General features: G+C 37.2%; 2 protein-coding genes across 4 annotated transcripts; both read left to right on the forward strand.

Annotated features, from left to right (window-relative positions):
* Window positions 1-77: 77 nt before the first annotated feature.
* On the forward strand, window positions 78-17460 carry LOC127811755 (glutaminyl-peptide cyclotransferase). 2 transcript variants are annotated; one of them, XM_052351916.1, is made up of 11 exons: window positions 78-478; window positions 6556-6612; window positions 6825-6860; window positions 7191-7255; window positions 8287-8350; window positions 14660-14777; window positions 15095-15192; window positions 15806-15876; window positions 15992-16019; window positions 16132-16186; window positions 16940-17460. In XM_052351916.1, the coding sequence occupies exons 1-11, from the start codon at window positions 212-214 to the stop codon at window positions 17056-17058; spliced, it is 978 nt and encodes a 325-aa protein (XP_052207876.1). In that variant the 5' UTR covers window positions 78-211; the 3' UTR covers window positions 17059-17460. The 2 variants fall into 2 exon arrangements, with proteins under 2 accessions (XP_052207876.1, XP_052207886.1); XM_052351926.1 differs by lacking the exons at window positions 15992-16019; window positions 16132-16186 and having other exon boundaries at window positions 16946-17460.
* Window positions 17461-17592: 132 nt separating this feature from the next.
* On the forward strand, window positions 17593-21572 carry LOC127811742 (probable serine/threonine-protein kinase At1g01540). Of its 2 annotated transcripts, XM_052351907.1 has the most exons (8): window positions 17593-18649; window positions 19060-19161; window positions 19271-19393; window positions 19493-19663; window positions 19785-19917; window positions 19994-20200; window positions 20311-20401; window positions 21464-21572. In XM_052351907.1, the coding sequence occupies exons 1-7, from the start codon at window positions 17892-17894 to the stop codon at window positions 20398-20400; spliced, it is 1584 nt and encodes a 527-aa protein (XP_052207867.1). In that variant the 5' UTR covers window positions 17593-17891; the 3' UTR covers window position 20401; window positions 21464-21572. The 2 variants fall into 2 exon arrangements, with proteins under 2 accessions (XP_052207867.1, XP_052207859.1); XM_052351899.1 differs by lacking the exon at window positions 21464-21572 and having other exon boundaries at window positions 20311-20603.
* Window positions 21573-21575: the final 3 nt, after the last annotated feature.

Here is a 21575-nt window from a genome sequence, read left to right on the forward strand (position 1 = left end):
AATGAGTAAATAGTTACAATTTAAAGTTGATTGGTAAATAATTATAATTTTAAAATTTTATTAATTTTACCCACGAAAATACCGTAAACGGAAGCAGCCACGCCCAATCAACAACGGCGCTCATCGCGATCGACCGTCGTCTTCGGCAGCAAAATCCAGTCCGCCGTTCATCTCCTATCCCGCATGAAGGTTGCCGGGAAACGCGGTGCCCATGGCTAGCGGATCGCTACGGAAGAAATCCAACAAGCGATCGGACATGAAGCCCCACATCCCTACGCTCTCCGCGAAGACGCCTCCTTCGAAACACAGAACGATCCACATACTAGTCACAGTTGTTATCGTCGTCTGCGTTCTCGCTCTCTTTTTGGGCGTTTCCTTCAACATCTGGTCTGTGGTTGAATCGAACCCTCGCTCCTACCGAATTTACTCCGTCCAAGTGGTCAACAAGTTTCCTCACGATCCCGCTGCCTTCACTCAGGTCAATCCTCTTCCGGTCTCAGTCTAGAGATTTAATTAATTTCTGGCGTATATGTTATTTTTCTTTGTGACTGCTTGGATCTGTCAAGAGAATATTGATTTGTTTCCTTGTGCAACTGGAATTTCGTGAGAACTGCGATAGATTTTCGTAGCTTGGTTAGTTTTCTGCCTTTGTTGGTATACTTCGTTGTATGCTGCTAGTCTCCAACACTAAGATTATCTATTACGAGATTAGATCGACAACAAACCATAATCAAATCAATCATCTACACATAAATACAGAATTTTACATGAAAATCTTAAATCGGGAAAAATTATGGGTAGAAAGAACAAAATATCACTAACCAAATATTGGTAGTACAAAAGTAATATTGGCATACACACTCTGTGTCATATTCTATGTGACTTGGGCACCTATTTATAAAACTAAAATCATCTATGGATGTACACAGAAAATCATATCCTGGTCAGAAGATGATGTATGAGAATATTCCTTCAGATGAGATAAATCTCACATAAAATTAAATTTGACAATATTAAAATCATAGTCAAATTCGAAGTTATAATCACAATCAAATTAAGAAACCCAATCACAGATAAATAAGGATTTTGAGTCATAATTATCACAAATCTCCACCTTGATTCTAAATTTACAAACGGAATTATCCAAAATTCTTTCTTCCAACGAAATCACAGAGAATCAATCTCCCTGACGAATAGCAACCAAATCCTCACCACGAGGAATATAAACAAAATCCACACAACGCTCACTATAGTGGATATCTTTAGCTACGCTCAAAGCATAGGTGACAAAATTAACTTCAACATACCGTTGAGGAGGTCTAATATTTCTTCTGGATCCATCCTTAGCAATATAATAATCTAATGGGCTGACACTTGCTTTCGGACTTGACTTGGGGTTTGATTAAATTTGAGATGATGATGACAACTCAGATGTTTGACTATTGTTGATTTCAAGCTCCACCTAAATATCAAAACTTTGGTGACCTGTAAGGTTAAATACTTTTGCAGACGAACCATGAAACGTAGCAATTTCATAAAAAATAACATCTCTGCTGATCACAACTTTATCGCTTTTGGATCCCATAACTTATAACCCTTTAACACTAGGCTTATAACCAAGGGAGAGACATCGTTTAGACATTGGTTCTAATTTTCTATTATCAACACAAACAAATGCAGGACATTAAAAAATTTTCAAATCAGAATAATTTGCAGGAGTACCTGATCGTAACTCTTCTGGAGTTTTTTTATCAATAGCAAATGATGGAGACTGATTAACCAGAAAACATGTCATATAAGCAGCCTTGGCCCAAAAAAACTTAGATAAACCAGAATTAGACAGCATACCCTGTACATTTTTCATTAAGGTTCTGTTCATCCGCTCGATTACACCATTTTGTTGTGGTGTACTTGGAGTTGTTAAATGCATTAGAATTCTTTTTTTCTTGCATAAATCATTAAATTCACGTGAACAAAATTCTAAACCATTATTTGTGCGGAGACGCTTAATCTGTTTGTTAGTTTGTTTTTCAATCATAGTCTTCCAGTGCTTGAAAGTAACAAAAACTTTAGTTTTCTGTCTCAATAAGAATACCCAAATTTTCTTAGAAAAATCATTGATGAAAGTCAACATGTATCTGACACCACCTGCAAAGGGTACTTTGGTTGGACCCCAGAGATCAGAATGGACATAGTCCAGTATGCCTTTTGTATTGTGAATCCCTTTAGTAAATTTGACTTGTTTTTGCTTACCGAAGACGCAGTGTTCACAAAACTCCAATTTTTCAGTACTTTGCCCTTCAAGAAGTCATCTTTTGCTCAATTCAGCCATACCTATTTAGCTCATATGTTCAAGATGCATATGCCATAACTGAGTGAGATCAGTATTAGATAAAGAAGAAGTGGAAACGAAGCATCACCTGTAATGATAGAACCATGTAGAACATATAATCGATCGTACTGTTTTGTACCTTTTATCATAACAAGAGCACCTCTAGTGACTCTAATAACTCCACCTCCACCAATGAACTTGTATCCATTTGAATCAAGAGTACTTAATGAAATAAGATTTCTCTTGAGATCGGACACATGTTTGATATCAGTTAAAGTTCAAATAATACCATCAAACATCTTAATTTTAACAGTTCCAAAGCCAACAATTTTACAAGAAGAATTATTTCTCATCAACACATTGCCAGAATTCAAAGTTTTATACGTTGAAAACCAATCCCTATTAGGAGACATATGAAACGTGCATGTTGTGTCGAGGATCCAATCTTCATTAGGTTTAGTAACCTCATTAGTAACCAACATAAGTTCTCCATCACTACTGTTATTTTCAACATTGGTTTCTCCTGAAGTTTCTTATTGTTTTCCTTTCTGGTTAGTTTTCTGTCTCTTAAGTTTGTTCTGCAGCTTATAACACTCATTTTTTATGTGTCATTTCTTCTTACATTAATTACAAACTTTTTCTTTGTTCCTGGACTTGGATCTACTTTTTCCTTTACCACCAGAATTTCTATCATGCGTTCTCCCACTAATCAACAGACTCTTTCCCTGATTCTCAGAAGTTCCAATAACTGCTATAGAGTATGGTGTCTCTAAAAGTTAAATACGAAGCCGGTAGAGAACATAACAAATTTAGACCCAAATTCTCATCATCATACTTAACCTCCATGCTTTCCAAATCAGAAACAATTTTTTTAAAAACTGTTAAATGACTCTCAATAGACGTACCTTTAGCCATTCGATGAGAATATAACCTCTGCTTGAGATGCAACTTACTGGTTAAATTCTTCGTTATACACAGCTGTTATAGTTTCAATCATAGAGTAGCACGGTTTTTTCTTTCAAAACATCCTGCAAAATTTGATTCGATAAATGCAGATGTATCTGAGACAAGGCCTTATGATCCTTATACTGTTTTTTTTCAATACTCCATGATTGTGGCATTTTTTCAAAGCCCAAAAGTGCATCATCTAAATATTTTTGTGCCAAAATTGCACATATCTTAGCCTACCATAGCGAAAATCTGATATTCCAATCCAACAGAGGAATATCGTATTTCAACGAAGCCATTAAATATCTCCAAATAATATCAAATAATTTAAATAACAAACCCAACTGAAAAACGGATCAAAAATACCAAATTTGGGTAAAAACAAATCTAAAATCTGTTGGATTTGGCTGACTGGATCTAAAGTGGGTTTGGATTGGGTCAATGAGTGAAACCGGGTCGGACCAAATCCAAACTGAGATCTGGGTGACCTGAAACAGATTTGGGCAAAGCTTGAAGATCAGCTGCTATGGAGGCATCAATCGATGGCGGCGGCGAAGGAGAGGGAGGACGGCTGGCGGTGAGACGCAAGGATGGCCGATGGCAGAAGCTGACAGTCGATGATGGTGAAGAAGAAGGCCGGTTGAGATAGTAGCAAGTAGAGGAGAGAAAACGAACGTCAACCTCTGATGTTGAAGGAACGAAGATCAACGACGATGATGAGGGGGAAGACGATCAACGACGTCATGGGCGTGGGTGGCCAGAGGAGAAACCGACCTGGCAGCTTCAAAAATGATGGTGAACGGCAAGAGGTCGCGATGCAGAGGATGACGGTGATAGAGGTAGTCAACGACGGCTCGTGGCGTTGGCTGGACAGTAGCGGGGGCGGTCGGACGACAGGGGGGTTGTGGGTGCGGGCGGCGATGGCGGCCAGTGCTAGCGACAATGGCAACTGCTAGGGCTGGGTAACCAGAAACCTCGCTTGAAGAAGAAGAAGATGATGATATTGAAAAATAAATCAATGACTGAGATCTGCAAATGGTGCTGGTTTGATCCAACAGATTTGGGTTTTACGAGATTGGATCGATAACAAACCACAATCAAACCAATCAATCACACACAAACATAGAATTTTACATGTAAAACCCAAATCGAAAAAAACCACGGGTAGAAAGAACAAAATATCACTAATCAAATATTGGTAGTACAAAAGTGATAGTCACACACACTCTTGTGTTATATTCCATGTGACCTAGGTACCTATTTATAGATTTAAAATCATCTATGTATGTACACAGGAAATTGTATTTTAATCAGAAGATGGTGCATGGGAATATTCCTCTAGATGAGATAAATCTCACATAAAATTGAATTTGAGAACATTATAGTCATAATCAAATTCAAAGTCATAATCACGGTCAAATTAGGAAAGCTAATCATAGATAAATAAGGATTTTGAGTCATAATTATCATATTATCAAAGGAGGTTCTATGGACTGAAAATGTAAGCCTTGCCTGACTAATTTGCACAAAACTGCATTATATACAGTCTTGGTGGATTAGTGGTAAATCTCACTGAGATGGCATTGATCACCCCAAAGAATTATGAGAGCATAGGAGAAGAAGAAATTGAATAGAGGGAAAAGAGAATTTGTAGTTTGTTATTTCTTACTTCTGTCATGGTATTTCTTCCCTTTCTACTATCAACACCCCCTCCTCCAAATCAAACTCGTCCTCAAGTTTGAAATCGAGGTGTATGGTTTTGAATTGCTGGTAGTCTTTCCACGTTGCCTTTTCTAAGGGCAGACCTTTCCACTGCACCAAGATATGCTTCCTGTCTTGTTCTTTGTACAGCACCACTTGAGTGTTAAGTATGGCCAAAGGGATGATTAGGTATTCTCATAGTGACCTTCAGGTACGGGATTGGTTTTCTCAGGATTAGGATTGTCATGGCATGGTTTGAGCAAGAAACATAAAATACTGGGTGAATTTTGGAATTGGGAGGAACGCTTAACCTGTATGCAACTGCTCCAATCTTTCTTTCCACCTGATAGGGATTATAGGCAAACTTCTTATTTCGGAACTGGGAAGAATACTGGCTGAATTTTACTCAGATGATAGTCGAACTAGGTTCAGAAATAAGGAGTTTGACTATAATCCTACCAGGTGGAACGAAAGAGTAGAGCAGTTGCATACAAGTTAAGCCTTCCTCCCAGTTCCAAAATTCACCCAGTATTCCATTTTTCCTTGCTCAACCCTGCCATGGCAATCCTATTCCTAAGAAGACCAATCCTGTACCTGAAGAACACCATGAGAATATGCCCCTAATTTCTCCTTTGCCTTTACTTAACACTCGAGTGGTGCTGTACAAAGGACAAGACAGGAAGTAGATCTTGGTGCAGTGGCAAGGTTTTCCCCTGGAAGGGGCAACATGGAAAAACTACCAACAATTCAAAACTATACACCCCAATTTCAAACTTGAGGTCAAGTTTGATTTGGAGGAGGGCGGTGTTGATGGCAGCCAGGCACAATGGCTCAAAGACAAGATTACAGAGGAGGTAAACAAAGATCAACATGTCAGTAGCTAGAAGAAGCAAGAAGGAGAAGAAGATATTGGAGAATTAACCTTGTTGATGGCCAAGGAGTAGGTGAATAAACAGCAGATTTGCAAATGTCTCCTAAATTGCATTTCAGTCTCATTTTTTAATTGCAGATACTGTAAAATGTGGCTTCTAGAATAGGAGAATGCAGGTGAAACGTCAGGCTGCACATGGCCTAATTTTGGCACCAATCTTGTAACAAAAGAGAAAAAGGACCATGACAGAAAAAAAAGAGAATTTGTAATTTGTTATTTCCTGCTTCTGTCATGGTCCTTCTGCCCTTTTGTTACTAGACTAGATTGGCACTGAAATTAGGCCATGTGTAGCCTAATGTTTCTCTTACTTTTGCCTATTCTAGAAGCCACAATTACAGTCTCTACAGCAACAAAATGAGGCTGAAATGCAATTTAGGAGACGTTTACTATTCTGCTGTTTGTTCACCTACTTGTTGGTCTTCAATAGGGTCAATTCTTCAATCTTCTTCTCCCTCTTGCTTCTTCACGTAACTGCTTTTATATGTTAATCTTCATTTACCTCTATAACTTTGTCTTTGAGCCCTTCTGCCTGGCTGCTATCAATTAGCCAGTTGAGAAAAGTTTTTAGGCTTAATATATCATAATAATGTTACGCATTATAGGTTGGTATTTGTGGTTAACACCTATACTTGTTTACTTTCAGGGGCTTTTGTATGCTGGAAATGATACCCTGTTTGAGTCAACTGGCCTTAATGGACGGGTGAGTTGGATTCTTGCTCTATTGCCTCTCACTGACTGCACTATTGAATGCATTTGAGTTAAACTATCATCTATCTATCTAATAAACTGATAATGTTATTATTATTTTGGTAAAATTCCTATCACAATGGTTGCTGGACTTTACTGTTAGCATTAGTCGGCATGTAACATCCATGTGATTCATCAATTGACTGTTTATTCTCATTGTTTCAGTCCTCAGTTCGGAAAGTGGCTCTTCAGACTGGGAAGGTATAGATCTTCAGAAAATATCATCATCATCATTATATCAAGCCTTCATCCACCATGGCTCTTCAGAAAATACTAATGCAAATTATTGCTATCTTTTGAACTGGACTCCTACCTTATACTCATTTTCAATTCCCAATGCATGATGTTTTGGTTTTGAACAGTTGCAGTTCAGACAGGGTGGCTTTGCATATATTTTACAATTTGCATGTTGTAATATTACTTTGCAATTGATTACCTAGCTTCATTCTTATGTTCTTGATATTGATTAGGCAAGATATTGTAATTAGCCAGATAATAATCCCAATTTTATACTGTTTATTGCCTTCACAGATTGAGGCCATGCACAAGATGGATAATTCTTATTTTGGAGAGGGCTTGACTCTTATAGGCGAAAGGTCTGTGAAGAAAACAGCATCTCCTGCATTTCACTTCGTTGCTCTATTTTCTGTAGGGATTAATGTGAATGGCATTTTCATGTTCAAGTAATTGTTGGTGCTATCTCTATATGGACGATGTGTATGTTTATTAAGGCATGGATCTTTAAATTTGATAGTTGTTTCCTTTACAGTTTTAACCAGATTACACTACTATTCCTACCAATAATTGATGGAAAACTTTGACATATGGTTTGTTTTTGGGTATAAAAAGAGATAAATGTAGCATAGACAGCTTTCAAATAGAAATTATTATAATAAAATTTGTGGTGGATGTATAAAAAATTGGAGATTGACGGGTCTCTGTGAGAAAATATATAGAGATACTATGTTATTTTAAATAGGAAGAAGAGTTGTATCTGACGACTGGAGATTGATGGAAATGCTGTATTGGAATTTCAAGGTGTGGTGGGTGAGATATACTGCAGAGTTCAGTGTGGAAAATGGGAACTGTTCTGCTGGCTAGAGTGGCTGAGAAAGGAGGGGGGATAACTTTAGCATAGGTATCGTACTAACTGGTTACCTAGTTGGTTGGTACAGAAAAGCTGACAGGGAAGCAGCTACTTCAAAGGTTACTGAATACCAAAACTACAACAACAACAACATATCAAGAAGCCTTTATTCCGCTGTGGGATGGGCTACAAAATACCAAAAACAACCATTTTTTCTTTTTCCAGAACTAAGTGACTGCTCTTGTAGAAGGTTCATCGTAACCAAACCAAATGAGCCCTAAATAGTTGCTGCAGACCTGCCAGCCATCTGCACCGGAATAAATAAATTCCCAAAAAGTCTTTTTGTGATGGAGTAGACTTGGTTGATGCTATTTGTTTCTCTAGAATGATGATTCTCTTGTTATCACATCATTTGTTTCTTTAATAACTAGTTCAAATTGGGTTCAATTTTTAATTTTATATTTCTACCTGAGTATCTAATATATGCTGACATCAAAAGAGTCCAAAATTCTGATTTAGTAATCTCATGTACTTTTGTAGGTTGTTTCAAGTAACTTGGTTGAAGAATACTGGTTTCATGTATGACCGAAATAATTTAAGCAAAGTTTGTGCTTCATCTTTCGGCCTTTTTCCTTGTATAGTGTTGATTTTTCTGTTACTTTCTACCATATATTCTTATAAATTTTATGTGAATATGCCTCAGAAAACAAATGTGAGTTCCATCATGATATAATTTTAGTTAACTAGAACTTACTTGTTTTGTACTAATTTAATTTGCCATTTATGTCTGCCAGTGTCCTGAATTAACATGTTGCTAAAATTTCATGCTTGCTCTAAATCTCATGGAATTAGTTCCCCTGTTATAATGGCTGAAAGTTTATATAAAATGCTAAATGGTAAAAACCTGATGTTCATTTGATGCAGGCAATGCTAGCAGAGCATTGGCCTCCAACTGTTTGACAGGAAATTATGTATTCCAGACTGAGTTAACATGAATTTTTGGCATAAGGATCATCTGAACCAATAGATAACACCCCTCTTTCGTTCTTCTTCTTCTTCCTCCCCTTTTTTATAACAAAATTGTCTGCAATCAGTTACCATGCTATGTAGATATGCATGCCTCTGCCCTTCACTTGAGGTACAGATGAATTGCTATTATAGTTGCCCCTTGAGACCTTGATTATTTGTTTTCATTTGTAATTGTGATTTGTTGATACCATTAGTCTTGAAATATCCAAATCTTCAATTACTAATATGTCTTACCCTAAAAGAAAAAATGGACATGTATATACACGGAAGGATACAATAATTTCATCAGACTGGTTCTTAAGAATTGGAAACAGGCACAGTGGGGTATAATAAACAACTTGTTAGAAATTTTCACACTATGGCCACAAGTGCTACAGCAGAATCCCACAAGTTTCTTTCTTCCCTTCTTTCTATTAACATTTTAACAAAGTATGAAATAAATGTTTAGTCCCAAATTTCAGAAAATATTAAATCAATAAAAAAAGTACGCAACTGAATTTTTAACAATTAGTCCAGTTAAAGAGGTTCAAATTTGCAATCAACCAACTTTCTGGAACATTTTAATAAATTTTTCCATATTATTCAGTGGCAAATATAACAACGTGAAATAAATGATAGTTTAGAAGAGAATTAGCTTTTAGCCCGAAGAAGGTGGAAGAAAACTATTTAATAACCCAATAACCCTAAAAGTCTTGAATGATGTTTAAGGACCTTTCTGGTCAAAAAGACCAAAATAAATATATTAGCTAAAAATGAAAAGGAAAAGATGAAACTTAAGGTTGACATGGACAAACACCTGAATTGTCCCAATCACAAATTTGTTAGTTCCAGCACTTACAACTCAAATATAATATCAGCAGGCATTGAGAACCGGTTCTTGTCAATCCAAGTTATTATTTCAATGAGGTCCTACCATACTTTATTTGAATATATGTTGTTTTTCAGATAACTTTGTGATTTAGAGGTTTAAAATTTGCTCTGCATGTCTTCAATAGTTTGTTGATTTTTACATTCTCAAATGTGGTCCACTTACTAGTTTTATGACCCAAACATTCCCTTGAGATAAATGCCACCTCATTGTATAATGATGTGTTATAGCATTACCTAGTAATTAGATTGCAGGCATTGTTATCCTAGGACCACGCCGAATTATCCTTAGAGGATATATGCCTCTCTCAGCACTCTCAAATTCACCCAGCGATAATAGGAATTGAGAACAGAAACATAAGCAATCAAAACAGAATGAAAATAAGAACAAGAAACAATCAAACCACAAGTAGTAGGCGCGGATTTATCTTGGTTTGGTTTCCTTTGAGGAAACCTACATCCAGCCTTCAAAAAGCCCTCCTAGCAGTCTTATTAAGGAGAAGAAACACCAGTACAGCAGCAAGATCTCCCCCTATTCCTGAGTACAAAAACAACAACTTCTCTCCCAAGATTACAAAGCTAAAAAACAGAACTCTAGCCTTCCTCTCAGAGAATACAATGCACTCATTACAGTAGAAGAGAATAGAATGGCCACACACACCCCCTAGCACTCTATTTATAGAGTTAGCGGTTATCTTTAGAGAAGACATTAGATATTTACAGTTTAATCCCCCCAATTTCCATTAATTACAGTTTGGGATATAAACTTCTATCTAATTCTTCAATGGCCCTCTAACGCATTGCCATCACTCACTGCTTTCACTTTTCTTCTTCTTATACCATATACTCGAGACAATATTTCAACAAATCTCCACCATTATCTTAGTATACTTCAGCCTTCATCCATCAAGCCTTGGCCTTTCAATAGATGACCTTCTCCTATTCTCATCTTGCTCTTCATATGACTTGCTGCTCCTGATCACTCAAGACATAAAACAAACATATCAAACAAAACAATGCTGAAAAAACATAACAATGGACCACCTTTAAATAAATTCCTAGCTGCAATAACTAAACTTGCAACTCTCATTAGATATTATCCTCCTCAAGGGATTTCCTAATGAACATATTCCTAACACTAATATGATTGATATACTACATGGTGGGACTAAAGACTAAACCAAAATGGACTGCCCATTGGTTGTTTCAGCTTTTCTACCTAGTCTTTCCTTTAGGGTTCCTGCTGCACATCAAATGCAACATATATATCCTAAAAACATATCTCTTCATCTAGGTACCCTCCACCATAAACCAAAATCCATACTTGATGTTATTCCTTAATCCCAAAGGTTCCATCCTTTTACACAGCATCACAGCACAGTGAACCTTACCCGGATTGGCCTTAACTTTGCTAGACTTTCTCCGAACACCCAAAACCGGCCTTTTAGGATTTACCACTGACTTTCTCTTATGTTTGTTTCAATATTTGAGAACTGCTCAACTCTCTTGAGACTCTTCTAACTACCAACCTACTAAGATATGCTTAAGATTAGGGTAACCTAGGCTGCCATAAGCTGTTCCTATTTCTATTCCAACCTCTATGCCTTAGATTTCCAGCTTATCCTTTCTCCCACACTATCAAACACTGATCTAAATACTCAGCTAGACCTTGAGAGTTCTATTTGGAGAAAAATATCAATATTGTTTACCTTTCCCTCTAACCTCTAATCCCTTAGGCTACTCTATAAGACCAATTTCTCTCTTAATTTTCATGGATACTATCTGATTAGAGACACCTATTTGACCCAAGTTAAGCCTTCATGTGCTGCTATAACCAATGGCCATGTCTAGCCATTTCCCTAGACTTTTCCCATTTCCCAGCACTTCCTTAATTTACAAATAGACACTACAACAACACTCCACCCCTTTAACCTAAGGGATATTCCATTTAAGTCCAAGATTCTCCCCATATTTACATGGCTCCATGCCATTCATTTGGACAAGAGAGCATTACCTCTTATTATACAAGAGATTCTATTTTCCAGCCTGCTCCTTAGCACTCAAACCTAAGCCTAAGCATCCTTCAAACCCAACATTCCATACCTCACTGGTAGATTACTTGAGGTTCTATCTTTTACCCATCCTAGGCAACACTAGACCTTCTATTCACTTGCTCATTACCTACAAGATGACTCTCCTTCCTTTTCATTGCTTAATCCAGATTTTGATCAACTAAGGGCTTCACCATACGAGACAACCCTGGCACACACCCTTTTCCCCTCACTGTTCACAAGGACCCTTACTGCAAGAGCCAAAGCTATCTTAAACACTAGCTTCCTCCCTCTCACAATTCAGCCCAAGCTTACACAATGAATCTGATCAAAACATTTTCCAGATTTCCCTATTGCTATACCCTGGTTCATAGGTTAGTTTAGGACATTCCCAAAGGATTCTCCTTGTTGTTTTTCTTTACACAGCATTCCAGATTCCATCCCTTGCCCTTGGAATCAACTAATTCCATGTCCTATTAGTAGAGTTTTCCCTCATAGGTAAGAACCCTAGCTTTAGGAGACCTAGGCATACCTATTACACAACTCCACACACCTAACCCATCACACCAGAAGCAATTTCCAGCAAGCTTCCTAAATTCCAGTAAGCTCATATACGCTTGGGAATTCCTTAGGAACACACCATCTTCACTAGGTTCACTTCACCTAGCTCCATGAGATAAGGCCTAGATAGGTCTCCCTAGATCCTAGAAATTGATCTCTAATGGGCTTGATACTTTTCTCTTGATTATTGCCTACTAACACCTTATCACCTACTATGACTCTATAAATTGAAAAAACCATTTCCTATGATAAGACTACCCTAAACCTAGAAACTATGCTACATTTCCAGCATTTCTAGACACTTATAGGGCATCTGCACTATCATAGTCAGCCTTACACACAGATGAAGAAATTCCAGGGTTTTTCTCTAGGAGTTCACTCTTTCTTTTGGGACAATTCTTCTTAATATGTCCCTCATCATGGCAGTGATAGCATCTTATCATTTTCTTGCCATTCCTAAACTTTGACCTACCCTTAAATTTAGGATCCCTGTTTTCTGGTCTAGTCCCAACTGTAAGAGCATCATGAATAGAGTTCTTTCCTTCAACCTTATGTTGTAATTCCTTGGAGCTCAAGGCTCCGATCACATCATCTAGAGACAACTTGTCTCTACCATGTTTTAAGATGTCAACAAAGGTTTCATATGACTTTGGTAGAGAGTGCAATAAGACTAAGGCTTTATCCTCATCAGCATATTTGATGTCTATGTTCTCAAGATCCAAACATAACTTGTTAAACTCATTTATGTGCTCCTGCAGTTTCTTACCTTCATCCATTCTAAAGGAGAAAAATTTGGTTTTCAAATATAACCTAGTAGACAGGGTTTTAGTCAAGTAAAGGGTCTCCAATCTTTTCCAAAGGTCTGATGCCGTGGTCATTTTGGCCACTTCCCTCAAGACTTTGTCCCCTAAACTTAGAATCAAGGTGTTAAAAGCTTTCTTGTCAATATCTTTCTTTTCTTTTGATTTTTCTTTTTTCTATTCTTCAATGGAGGTTCGAGGCAGTGATTCTTCCTCATCTAAAGCCTCTTCTAGTCCTAGATTCCCTAGCAATGCCCTTATTTTCATCCTCCAAAGGCCGAAATCATTCTGGCCATCAAACTTCTCAATATCATACCTAGTTGCAGCCATTATAACACTATTCTATGATAGAGAATTCAAAACAGATGAAATCTTGAAGGTTCTTGGACTGTTCTTGAACCTAAAAACTAGCTCTGATACCAATTTGTTATCCTAGAACCATGTGGAATTATCCTTAGAGGATATATGCCTCTCTTAGCACTCTCAAATTCACCCAGCGATAATAGGAATTGAGAATAGAAACATAAGCAATCAAAACACAATGAAAATAAGAACAAGAAACAATCAAACCACAAGTAGTAGGCACGGATTTATCCCGGTTCGGTTTCCTTTGAGGAAACCTACATCCAGCCTTCAAAGAGCCCTCCTAGCAGTCTTATTAAGAAGAAAAAAGACCAGTACAACAGCAAGATCTCTCCCCTATTCCCGAGTACAAAAACAACAACTTCTCTCCCAAGATTACAAAGCTAAAAAACAGAACTCTAGCCTTCATCTCAGAGAATACAATGCACTCGTTACAATATAAGAGAATAGAATTGCTGCACACACCCCCTAGCACTCTATTTATAGAGTTGTCGGTTATCTCTAGAGAAGACATTAGATATTTACAGTTTAACTTCCCCAATTTCCATTAATTACAGTTTGGGATATAAACTTCTATCTAATTCTTCAATGGCCCTCTAGCGCACTGCCATCACGCACTGCCATCACTCACTGCTTTCACTTTTCTTCTTCTTATACCATATACTCGAGACAATATTTCAACAGGCACCCATTAGTTATTCAAGTTCCAGGCCTATTTTCCTCTTTCCATGATTGAATGAAAACTGTCATAATACTATCCCCCCCCTATAATGACTTAGGAAGATCTTGAATTTATGGTGTGGGAGACTCTAAAAAGTTACCTGATCTAGTACTTTTAGGTATGTGTCCATAATAATATGAATTATATAAGAAACTTTTGAGGCCACTATCATGTGTAGGTAGTTGTTTGTTGAGTTTGGAGCTGACCGTGGCTCTCAAATTGTGGTGATGCATGATACTTGTCTTCGCCAGATGTTGGACAACAAACATGGAGAATTTGTCACAACTAAATCCTGCATCAATAATTTCTTGGGGAGATGGCTGTGTGTGGATGATGAACACAATAATTAGTTGACCCATATAGATGGACAGATTTCATTTTTGCAATGCAGTCACATTCCAAATGCACTATACAATTGAGTGTTTACATTTGTTCTGATTATATATTTTGTTGGAATAAATTACATTGATTTTGGGATCAGATTTGTGATGATTGTCATGCTTTAATACTTTTTGGTGCAGTTTGAGAAATTTGCTCATCAGATGCAAGATGGTTGGGGGTTGGCAACTGATGAGAAAGTTCTGTTTGGAAGTGATGGAACTTCAACATTGTATCATATTGACTCTCAAACATTGAAAGGTTTGTGTGATGCAAAAATTATCCCTTTTTCATTTAAAGCGGGTACCTCTCCCTTAACAGGAAGCCTGGATTGTTTTGGATTATGTTTTAATCCTTTTCTTCTTTGTCAACAAGTAAATCACCATCCCCCGAAAGGAAAAAAAAAAAAAAAGTAAAAGAACAAAGAAGAACTTAGTTGTCAAATTCTATCAATTGAATAATCTCTAGCAGCAATGCCTTCTAGCTCATCATTTTCTTGTTTTGGTGGCTTTCTACTTTTTTCATTTGCATTTTCATGCCTTCCTAAACTTATTTAATTCTTTTTGTTTATGTTGCAGTCCTTCAAAAACACACGGTCAAGTATAAAGACCATGAAGTACACAACCTCAATGAACTGGAGTATGTGAATGATGAAATTTGGGCAAATGTTTGGCAGGTATGGACTTTGGGGTCATATATGAAATATGATGTCATGATGAAGGCATTCCAGGAACATTATTGCTTGGCGATCTTGCCTAATCAAAATTTTCTTATTTCTGAAGTTGCAACCTTTTCCATAATTTGAGTTATCGTTTTGACTATGTTATATAGGTTCATTGTTATGCTGCTTGTGATGTATGTAACTCAAAACTAGTAGAGAACCTGTCTTGGTAAATCTCCAGCCTTTCTGCTTGCAGGTCCTGTTTGCTTCTCTTTACTTTTTGGGATGACAAGTCCCTGCCATCTGTAGGCCCCTGTTTTTTTTAGTCCCTGCTGTTGTAAACACAGCTTTTCACCTTTCATAACTCTCTATTGGCCTTGAATTCTGTGACTTTGTAAAGAGGCAGTCATGTATTAGCAACCTTGAATTGGATAGTGAAGGATATATTTTGATTTTTGACTTTTTATATGGTATCTATAGATATTATATTTTCCATCTAGCATTTATCAAATTCAAAACCCACTGCATAGATTTCAACCTTTTATCATTCAAAGGCAAGAACTAAAATTCTGATTCTTTAATTGCTGGTTTTCATTTTCTCCTAACAATTTCTATTCTTGCCATTCAGACTGACTGCATTGCCATAATATCACAAAAAGACGGTCTTGTTCTTGGATGGGTTCTTCTTCACAATCTAAGGTCATGCCATTTCATTTCTACTTCTTTAAAATTTGATTTTCATCTTGTATTTAAGGTTGCCTTGTATTGTGTGGTACTTAGATATGTATTTACTAAGTCATCTGTTGATTTTTAGGGAAGGCTTGATAGCAGCTGGTGCAAGTGTAAGCTTTTATGACTAGCCTTTCTTTATAAATGGCTTCATTTTTTACTTGAGAAGATATTTTTCTTTGAATTTGTGTTGTCTTTACCATATTCATCTTTGTGACTTTCCAGGATATTGATGTTTTGAATGGCATAGCATGGGATAAATATAGAAATCGCCTTTTTGGTAAGCCCTAGCTCTCTGTCCTTTATCTACCATTGTTATCTCTCCCGTTAAGCAATCTTATATGCCAGTGTCTAGAAGATTATGTTTGGAGGAAAAGGTTAATATTTTCCAGCATGATTTAGGTTGCTGAAGTTAAAACAAGTGGGAACACTGATGTCCCTCTTTTTTTCTCGGTGTTTTAGGAACTGAAAATAATGAAAATTTCAAGTACATTGTTGTTTTCCTATATTTTATCATTTTTGTCCAAGAAAGATTGTGGAACCTTGTGCCTAAAAATTTTCTGAGACAAAATTTTCCAAAAGAAAAAACATATTCTAAATTAGTTTGGTATGCCTGTTCTCCCAAATTTATGATTTATCTGGTAGTGAAATTGTTTTTGGGTTGCAAAACTGTATAAACAGTGTCAGTATGTAAACAAATGGGGCACAGGTATTTTATTAAGTCTCTATCTGAAATGCCTAGAAAAATATTCCACAAGGTAACTATCATATCCTAGTAGAGTATCTCGTTTTGATGCAACATGTATAAAATTTTTCTATTCTTGGTGGCTTTCCAGGGAAAAAATGGTCACGTACTTGATAAGTCTTGGAGATTGTCTCCATTTTTAGTTTTAAGTTATATGATTAATGATGAAGAACAAACTTAAGAAATTGATATTTGAGACTGTTACCTTGCTGCTCATTGGCTGTTTCTTGGAGTATGGTTTTACTTGGCACCCCAAATCCATTTAGCTGCTGCTTCTCTTCTCTCCAGTCACAGGAAAGCTATGGCCAAAGCTTTATGAGATCAAGCTGCAGCCTGTGAGGATGCCAGTGCATGGAGCCATCGAGGGACTGTGCCTTCGCCCTCCATTCCACTTTGTGAAACAGTAGATTGGAAATAACCATCAAAACTGTGGTGCTGGATCTGATGAACTCGGAATGTAATGTCATTCTTTGCCTGCGAATTTCAACTTGCAGCCCGAAAATATAGCGTGGTTTGAGCCCTGCGATCTTGTTTTAGCCCACCCAGTATTCCAACTGTAGAAGGCCGTTATTAACAGAATGCCAGGATGTACAGAGCCATACAAGGGGAAGAGAGAAAGTTGTTATGACTGTTGTGTGTTTGGAGTTCTGAGTGATGCATTGACAGTTGCTTGACTCTATAATTGCGTAGTCTTTTTTCTGTTGGCAGTTTAGGGATGTCAGCGGGGTTGGGGAGGAGAGTGGGACCCTTTCCTATCTCCATTATACTCATATTTTAAAAACATTTTATGTTAACTCTCATTCCTTCCATGTCGTGTTTCTAAATGTCTTGCTGTCTTTAGCAGAAAGAATAGAAATATGTAGCAAGTACACGAGGCCAGCCTACTACTACGATATATAATGAGAAGATCTACAATTTACATGACCAAATATTAGAATGGCATTTTACGGCCCATTTAATTTTACAATAATCAAATTAGGTAGTGAATTTTAAGTTTTATTAGATTAGTTTTTTCAGATACAATTTTAAAAGAATAATATATGTATATGTATCGAGATGAGAGAACAAAATAAGTTATCAATGTAATAAAATATATGTTTATGTTTTCATGAGTTCTTAAAGCCAAGCACTCGCTCTCTCAAATGGTCATGTCCATGATCATGCTTGTCAGAATTAGCTTCCGAATCAATTTTTTTATATTTTTATTCATATTTATAAAAGCTTAAATCAAACGGCCACCATGATCCGGCTGTCCACCATAATAAACTGGTCCCCCCCACACCATATCCGGACCCTCTTTCCCGCTACTCTCGGTTTTCTGTTAGCCAACCAAAGATTCGAATTCGAAGAAGAAGAAGAAGAAGAAGAAGAAGAAGAAGAAGAAGAAACAGTCTCCCATAAGACCAAAACAAAGCTCCGATTATCTGTCTTTAGTTTCACGTTTCAGATCTCTCTTCATCCTTCGTCTATGGCTCTGATCGTTCCCTTTCTTGATCACAACCTCTCGAATCACACTTCATTCTTCGGCCTCAAGCTATGGATCTTCCTTCTCATCTGCGTCGCAGCTTCGCTCCTTCTCCTTCTCTCACTTCTCTGCCTCTACTTCCTCTATTGCAGCCGCCTGAAACAGATTTCTTCTCGCTTCACCCCACTGAGCCCCGCAGGTTTCAAGAACTCTCTCTGTAATTCCTCTTCGCTAGACAGGAGGTTGTTGTCGAGTAGAATTTTGGAGATCGAATTAGGCACCGGAACTCCTGGGATGCCGCCAGCGGTGTCCGGCCGGTGGGCGAGGAGTTCTGGTTTTGCGGAGTTAGGGGCGGCGGCCGGGTTCTCTGGCGATGTTAAGATGATGAAGCAGTGCTACAGTCTGGGGGAAATTGAAGTGGCCACGAATTGTTTTGCCAGTGAGAATGTGATCGGCTGTGGAGAAAATGGGATTGTTTACTGCGGTGTATTGTTCGACGGCACGCGAGTTGCAATCAAGAAGTTATATGACAGGTAAGTTAATAAATTTAGTGATCAATCTTTTCTCTAGAATTAGTTTTACGAACGGCAGTTGGTTGATGAGAGCAAATTTTAGTGTCCCCTTGTTAAGTAAAGATAAATTCGAAAATACATACATATCGTTACTTTTCTTGCTTAGAAGAGTATTTATGGATTTATCATTATCATTAACTCTGACAACAAATAATTAGTTTGAGATACCAAAATTTACTGATGTTGCCTCGTAATCACAAAATAATATCTCTTGATATATGTTTTATTTGCAAAAATTCTATGGTTTGAGTGACCTAATGGTTATTGGCCAATGCATATATACATGCATTGCTCAACCCTAAGCTTATTAAGTATGAATCTTAAGTTTGTTTTAAGGTTTCATGTATTCATAAAACTTGTGAATTTGCCAGTGGTAAACCCGAAAATTTTGTAGCAAATGTGGAAGCGATTGGGCATGCTAGACACAAGAACCTGGTCCAGTTGCTCGGATACTGCAGCGAAGAACACTGCAGGTACTCCCTCTTTTGTTTCTAAGCATTCGTGTAAATTTCCAATATTTAGGTGAGAATATAATAAATGCTGCATTTTCTTTCATTCCTTTTCTCTCCCGTGGATGATAAGGATGATTGTGTACGAGTATGTGGACAATGGTAGCCTTTACCAGTGGCTTCATGGATGCAAAAGAGAAGTCAGTCCTCTAACTTGGAAAATTAGAATGAACATTATCCAAGCAGCTGCAAAAGGGTGTGCAATTTCAGATTCATGTTATTATTCTTTTTAGATAGAGAGAATTAGATGCCAAAATCTATGACTATTAACTTGAAGAATATTGTTTTTCTGCAGTCTGGCATACCTGCATGAGGATATTGAACCTAAGATTATCCATCAACATGTTAAATCAAGCAACATTCTACTTGATCATCAATGGAATCCTAAATTATCCGATCTTGGCATTGCAAAAATCTTAGGACCAGAGTGGAGTTGTTTTGCAACCTCTACCAAGGGAATGTCCGGGTCAGTGTGCGCCATCTAACTTAGCACCAGGCCACTAAAACATATGTAAATGTCTGAAGCTTAATTTCGTAACGCTTATTTCACTGACTGGTTCTGCATCTTTTTTTTTTTTTTTTGTTAGTTATACTGCTCCGGAATTTGCTTGTACCGGGGTTTTTAATGAGAAAACGGATGTTCATAGCTTTGGGATACTTCTCATGGAGATTATAACGGGGAGGACCCCTGTCAATTACTCCACTGAAAATAAAGCAGAGGTTGATAGTTTATATTATGATCTCTGCAGCTTGACAAATAGAGCAGTTAATGCTTGATATGAATCTCCAATTGCAGGTATACTTGATAGACTGGATAAAATCTATGGTTGCAAAGCAAAACTACGATGTTGTGGATCCTAAAATGCCAGATATGCCTTCATTGAAGGAACTGAAGAGAGTCCTTTTGATTGCACTTAGATGTGTCGATCCAGATGCAAAAAGTAGGCCGAGGATGGGAGATTTAATTCACATGTTTGAGCCACTTGACTTGTTGCTCATTGATGTAAGAGCAAGCTTCAAATGGCTGTAATCTTTTAGTCTAGCTCATGTAGCTTGTAAATGACATATTTCCTATAAATTCTGCTCACTTGATGTGCGTTTCTTAAAATGCAGGGAGGCTGTATTAGGAATAAAACTTGTCGTTGTGATTCCTCAAACGAGAATCTTCAGGCCATTGTCCAGCATGGGGAGAATGTTGATTAAGGTAAATTTTGGTGGAAGGGAGTGCTATAAAAACTTGAGGAGATCTCAAGGCAGAACAGATCAAGTAAAAAGCTGAAGTTTTAAGATTTTTTTGTTTCTCGAAAAGGCAGTCTTGAATGCAAAATTATGTCAATTTGGAAATAGTTTTTTAATTAGAAGATAACCATTTTGTATATCTTTTTATCAATACATCTCTAATAATCATTTCAATTCTAGTGATGACAAAATTTTATATAGAATTGGTCGAATTTGAATAAAAAAAGAGAATTGTATTAGATAACAACAACAAGCATAAAACTCATTGAATCAAACAATATGAATTTTGAATCTCTATATAGTGCATGTATATATTTATTTATGTATATAAATATTGCAGTTATTTAGGGGGGGAAAGAAAAAGAAAAAGCCTCTTTAGGCATCTTTTGCTTTTGTTTAAGAAAATCTTTAGCAGTGCCACTTGATTCTTTATTAAGTCAAAGATGGTGCATCTCATTAGTTTGTTCTTTTTTCCCCCGTTTCATTTCACCACTAAATGAAATTTGCTGTTTGGCCCATTTTTTGAGAGAAATGTCAGGGAAGGTGATACAAAATGGTGATGTATAGCATTGGGTAATCAAATCCCTACTTGTCACACTAACATGTTAAATCAGTTCTACGAAATCAGTCCTCAAAAACAGAATGTAACCTGAAAGATAAAAAATTTGGTCGGATTGTGCCCGCCAATTTTATTGAAACCTAAACAAAGATACCATCGTCATCAAGTGGTCTCTGGACTAGATTATAATATAATCCATAATAACAAGTTCTTGCTCTGATTGATTTGAAAATTTTCCACCCAAACAAAAAATATGATCAGATTCTGGATTACCCATCGTTCTTTTAGCTGGGAAGTTCTGTTTCTCCGTTCTCCTCTAAGTGCATTCCTGAGAATAAAATGGAGGACCACTTTGATCAATAGACTTGCAGACGGCTTTGTGTTGATGACTTTTTTTTCTGAACCAAGATGGTTGTCATCAAAATTCATCAGATACAAATGATGATTCTATAAATTATAACATCTCAGATATAGATGGCAGCAGCAGAGAGAGTCTTCAACTGTACATTCTCAGTAGGCAGCCTCTCTTCCGGGAAATCACAGTATCTGACAGAGCCACGCTGCGCATCAGGGACATGGC

This window comes from Diospyros lotus, chromosome 1 (genome assembly GCF_014633365.1).
Source record: "Diospyros lotus cultivar Yz01 chromosome 1, ASM1463336v1, whole genome shotgun sequence".
NCBI lineage: Eukaryota > Viridiplantae > Streptophyta > Magnoliopsida > Ericales > Ebenaceae > Diospyros > Diospyros lotus.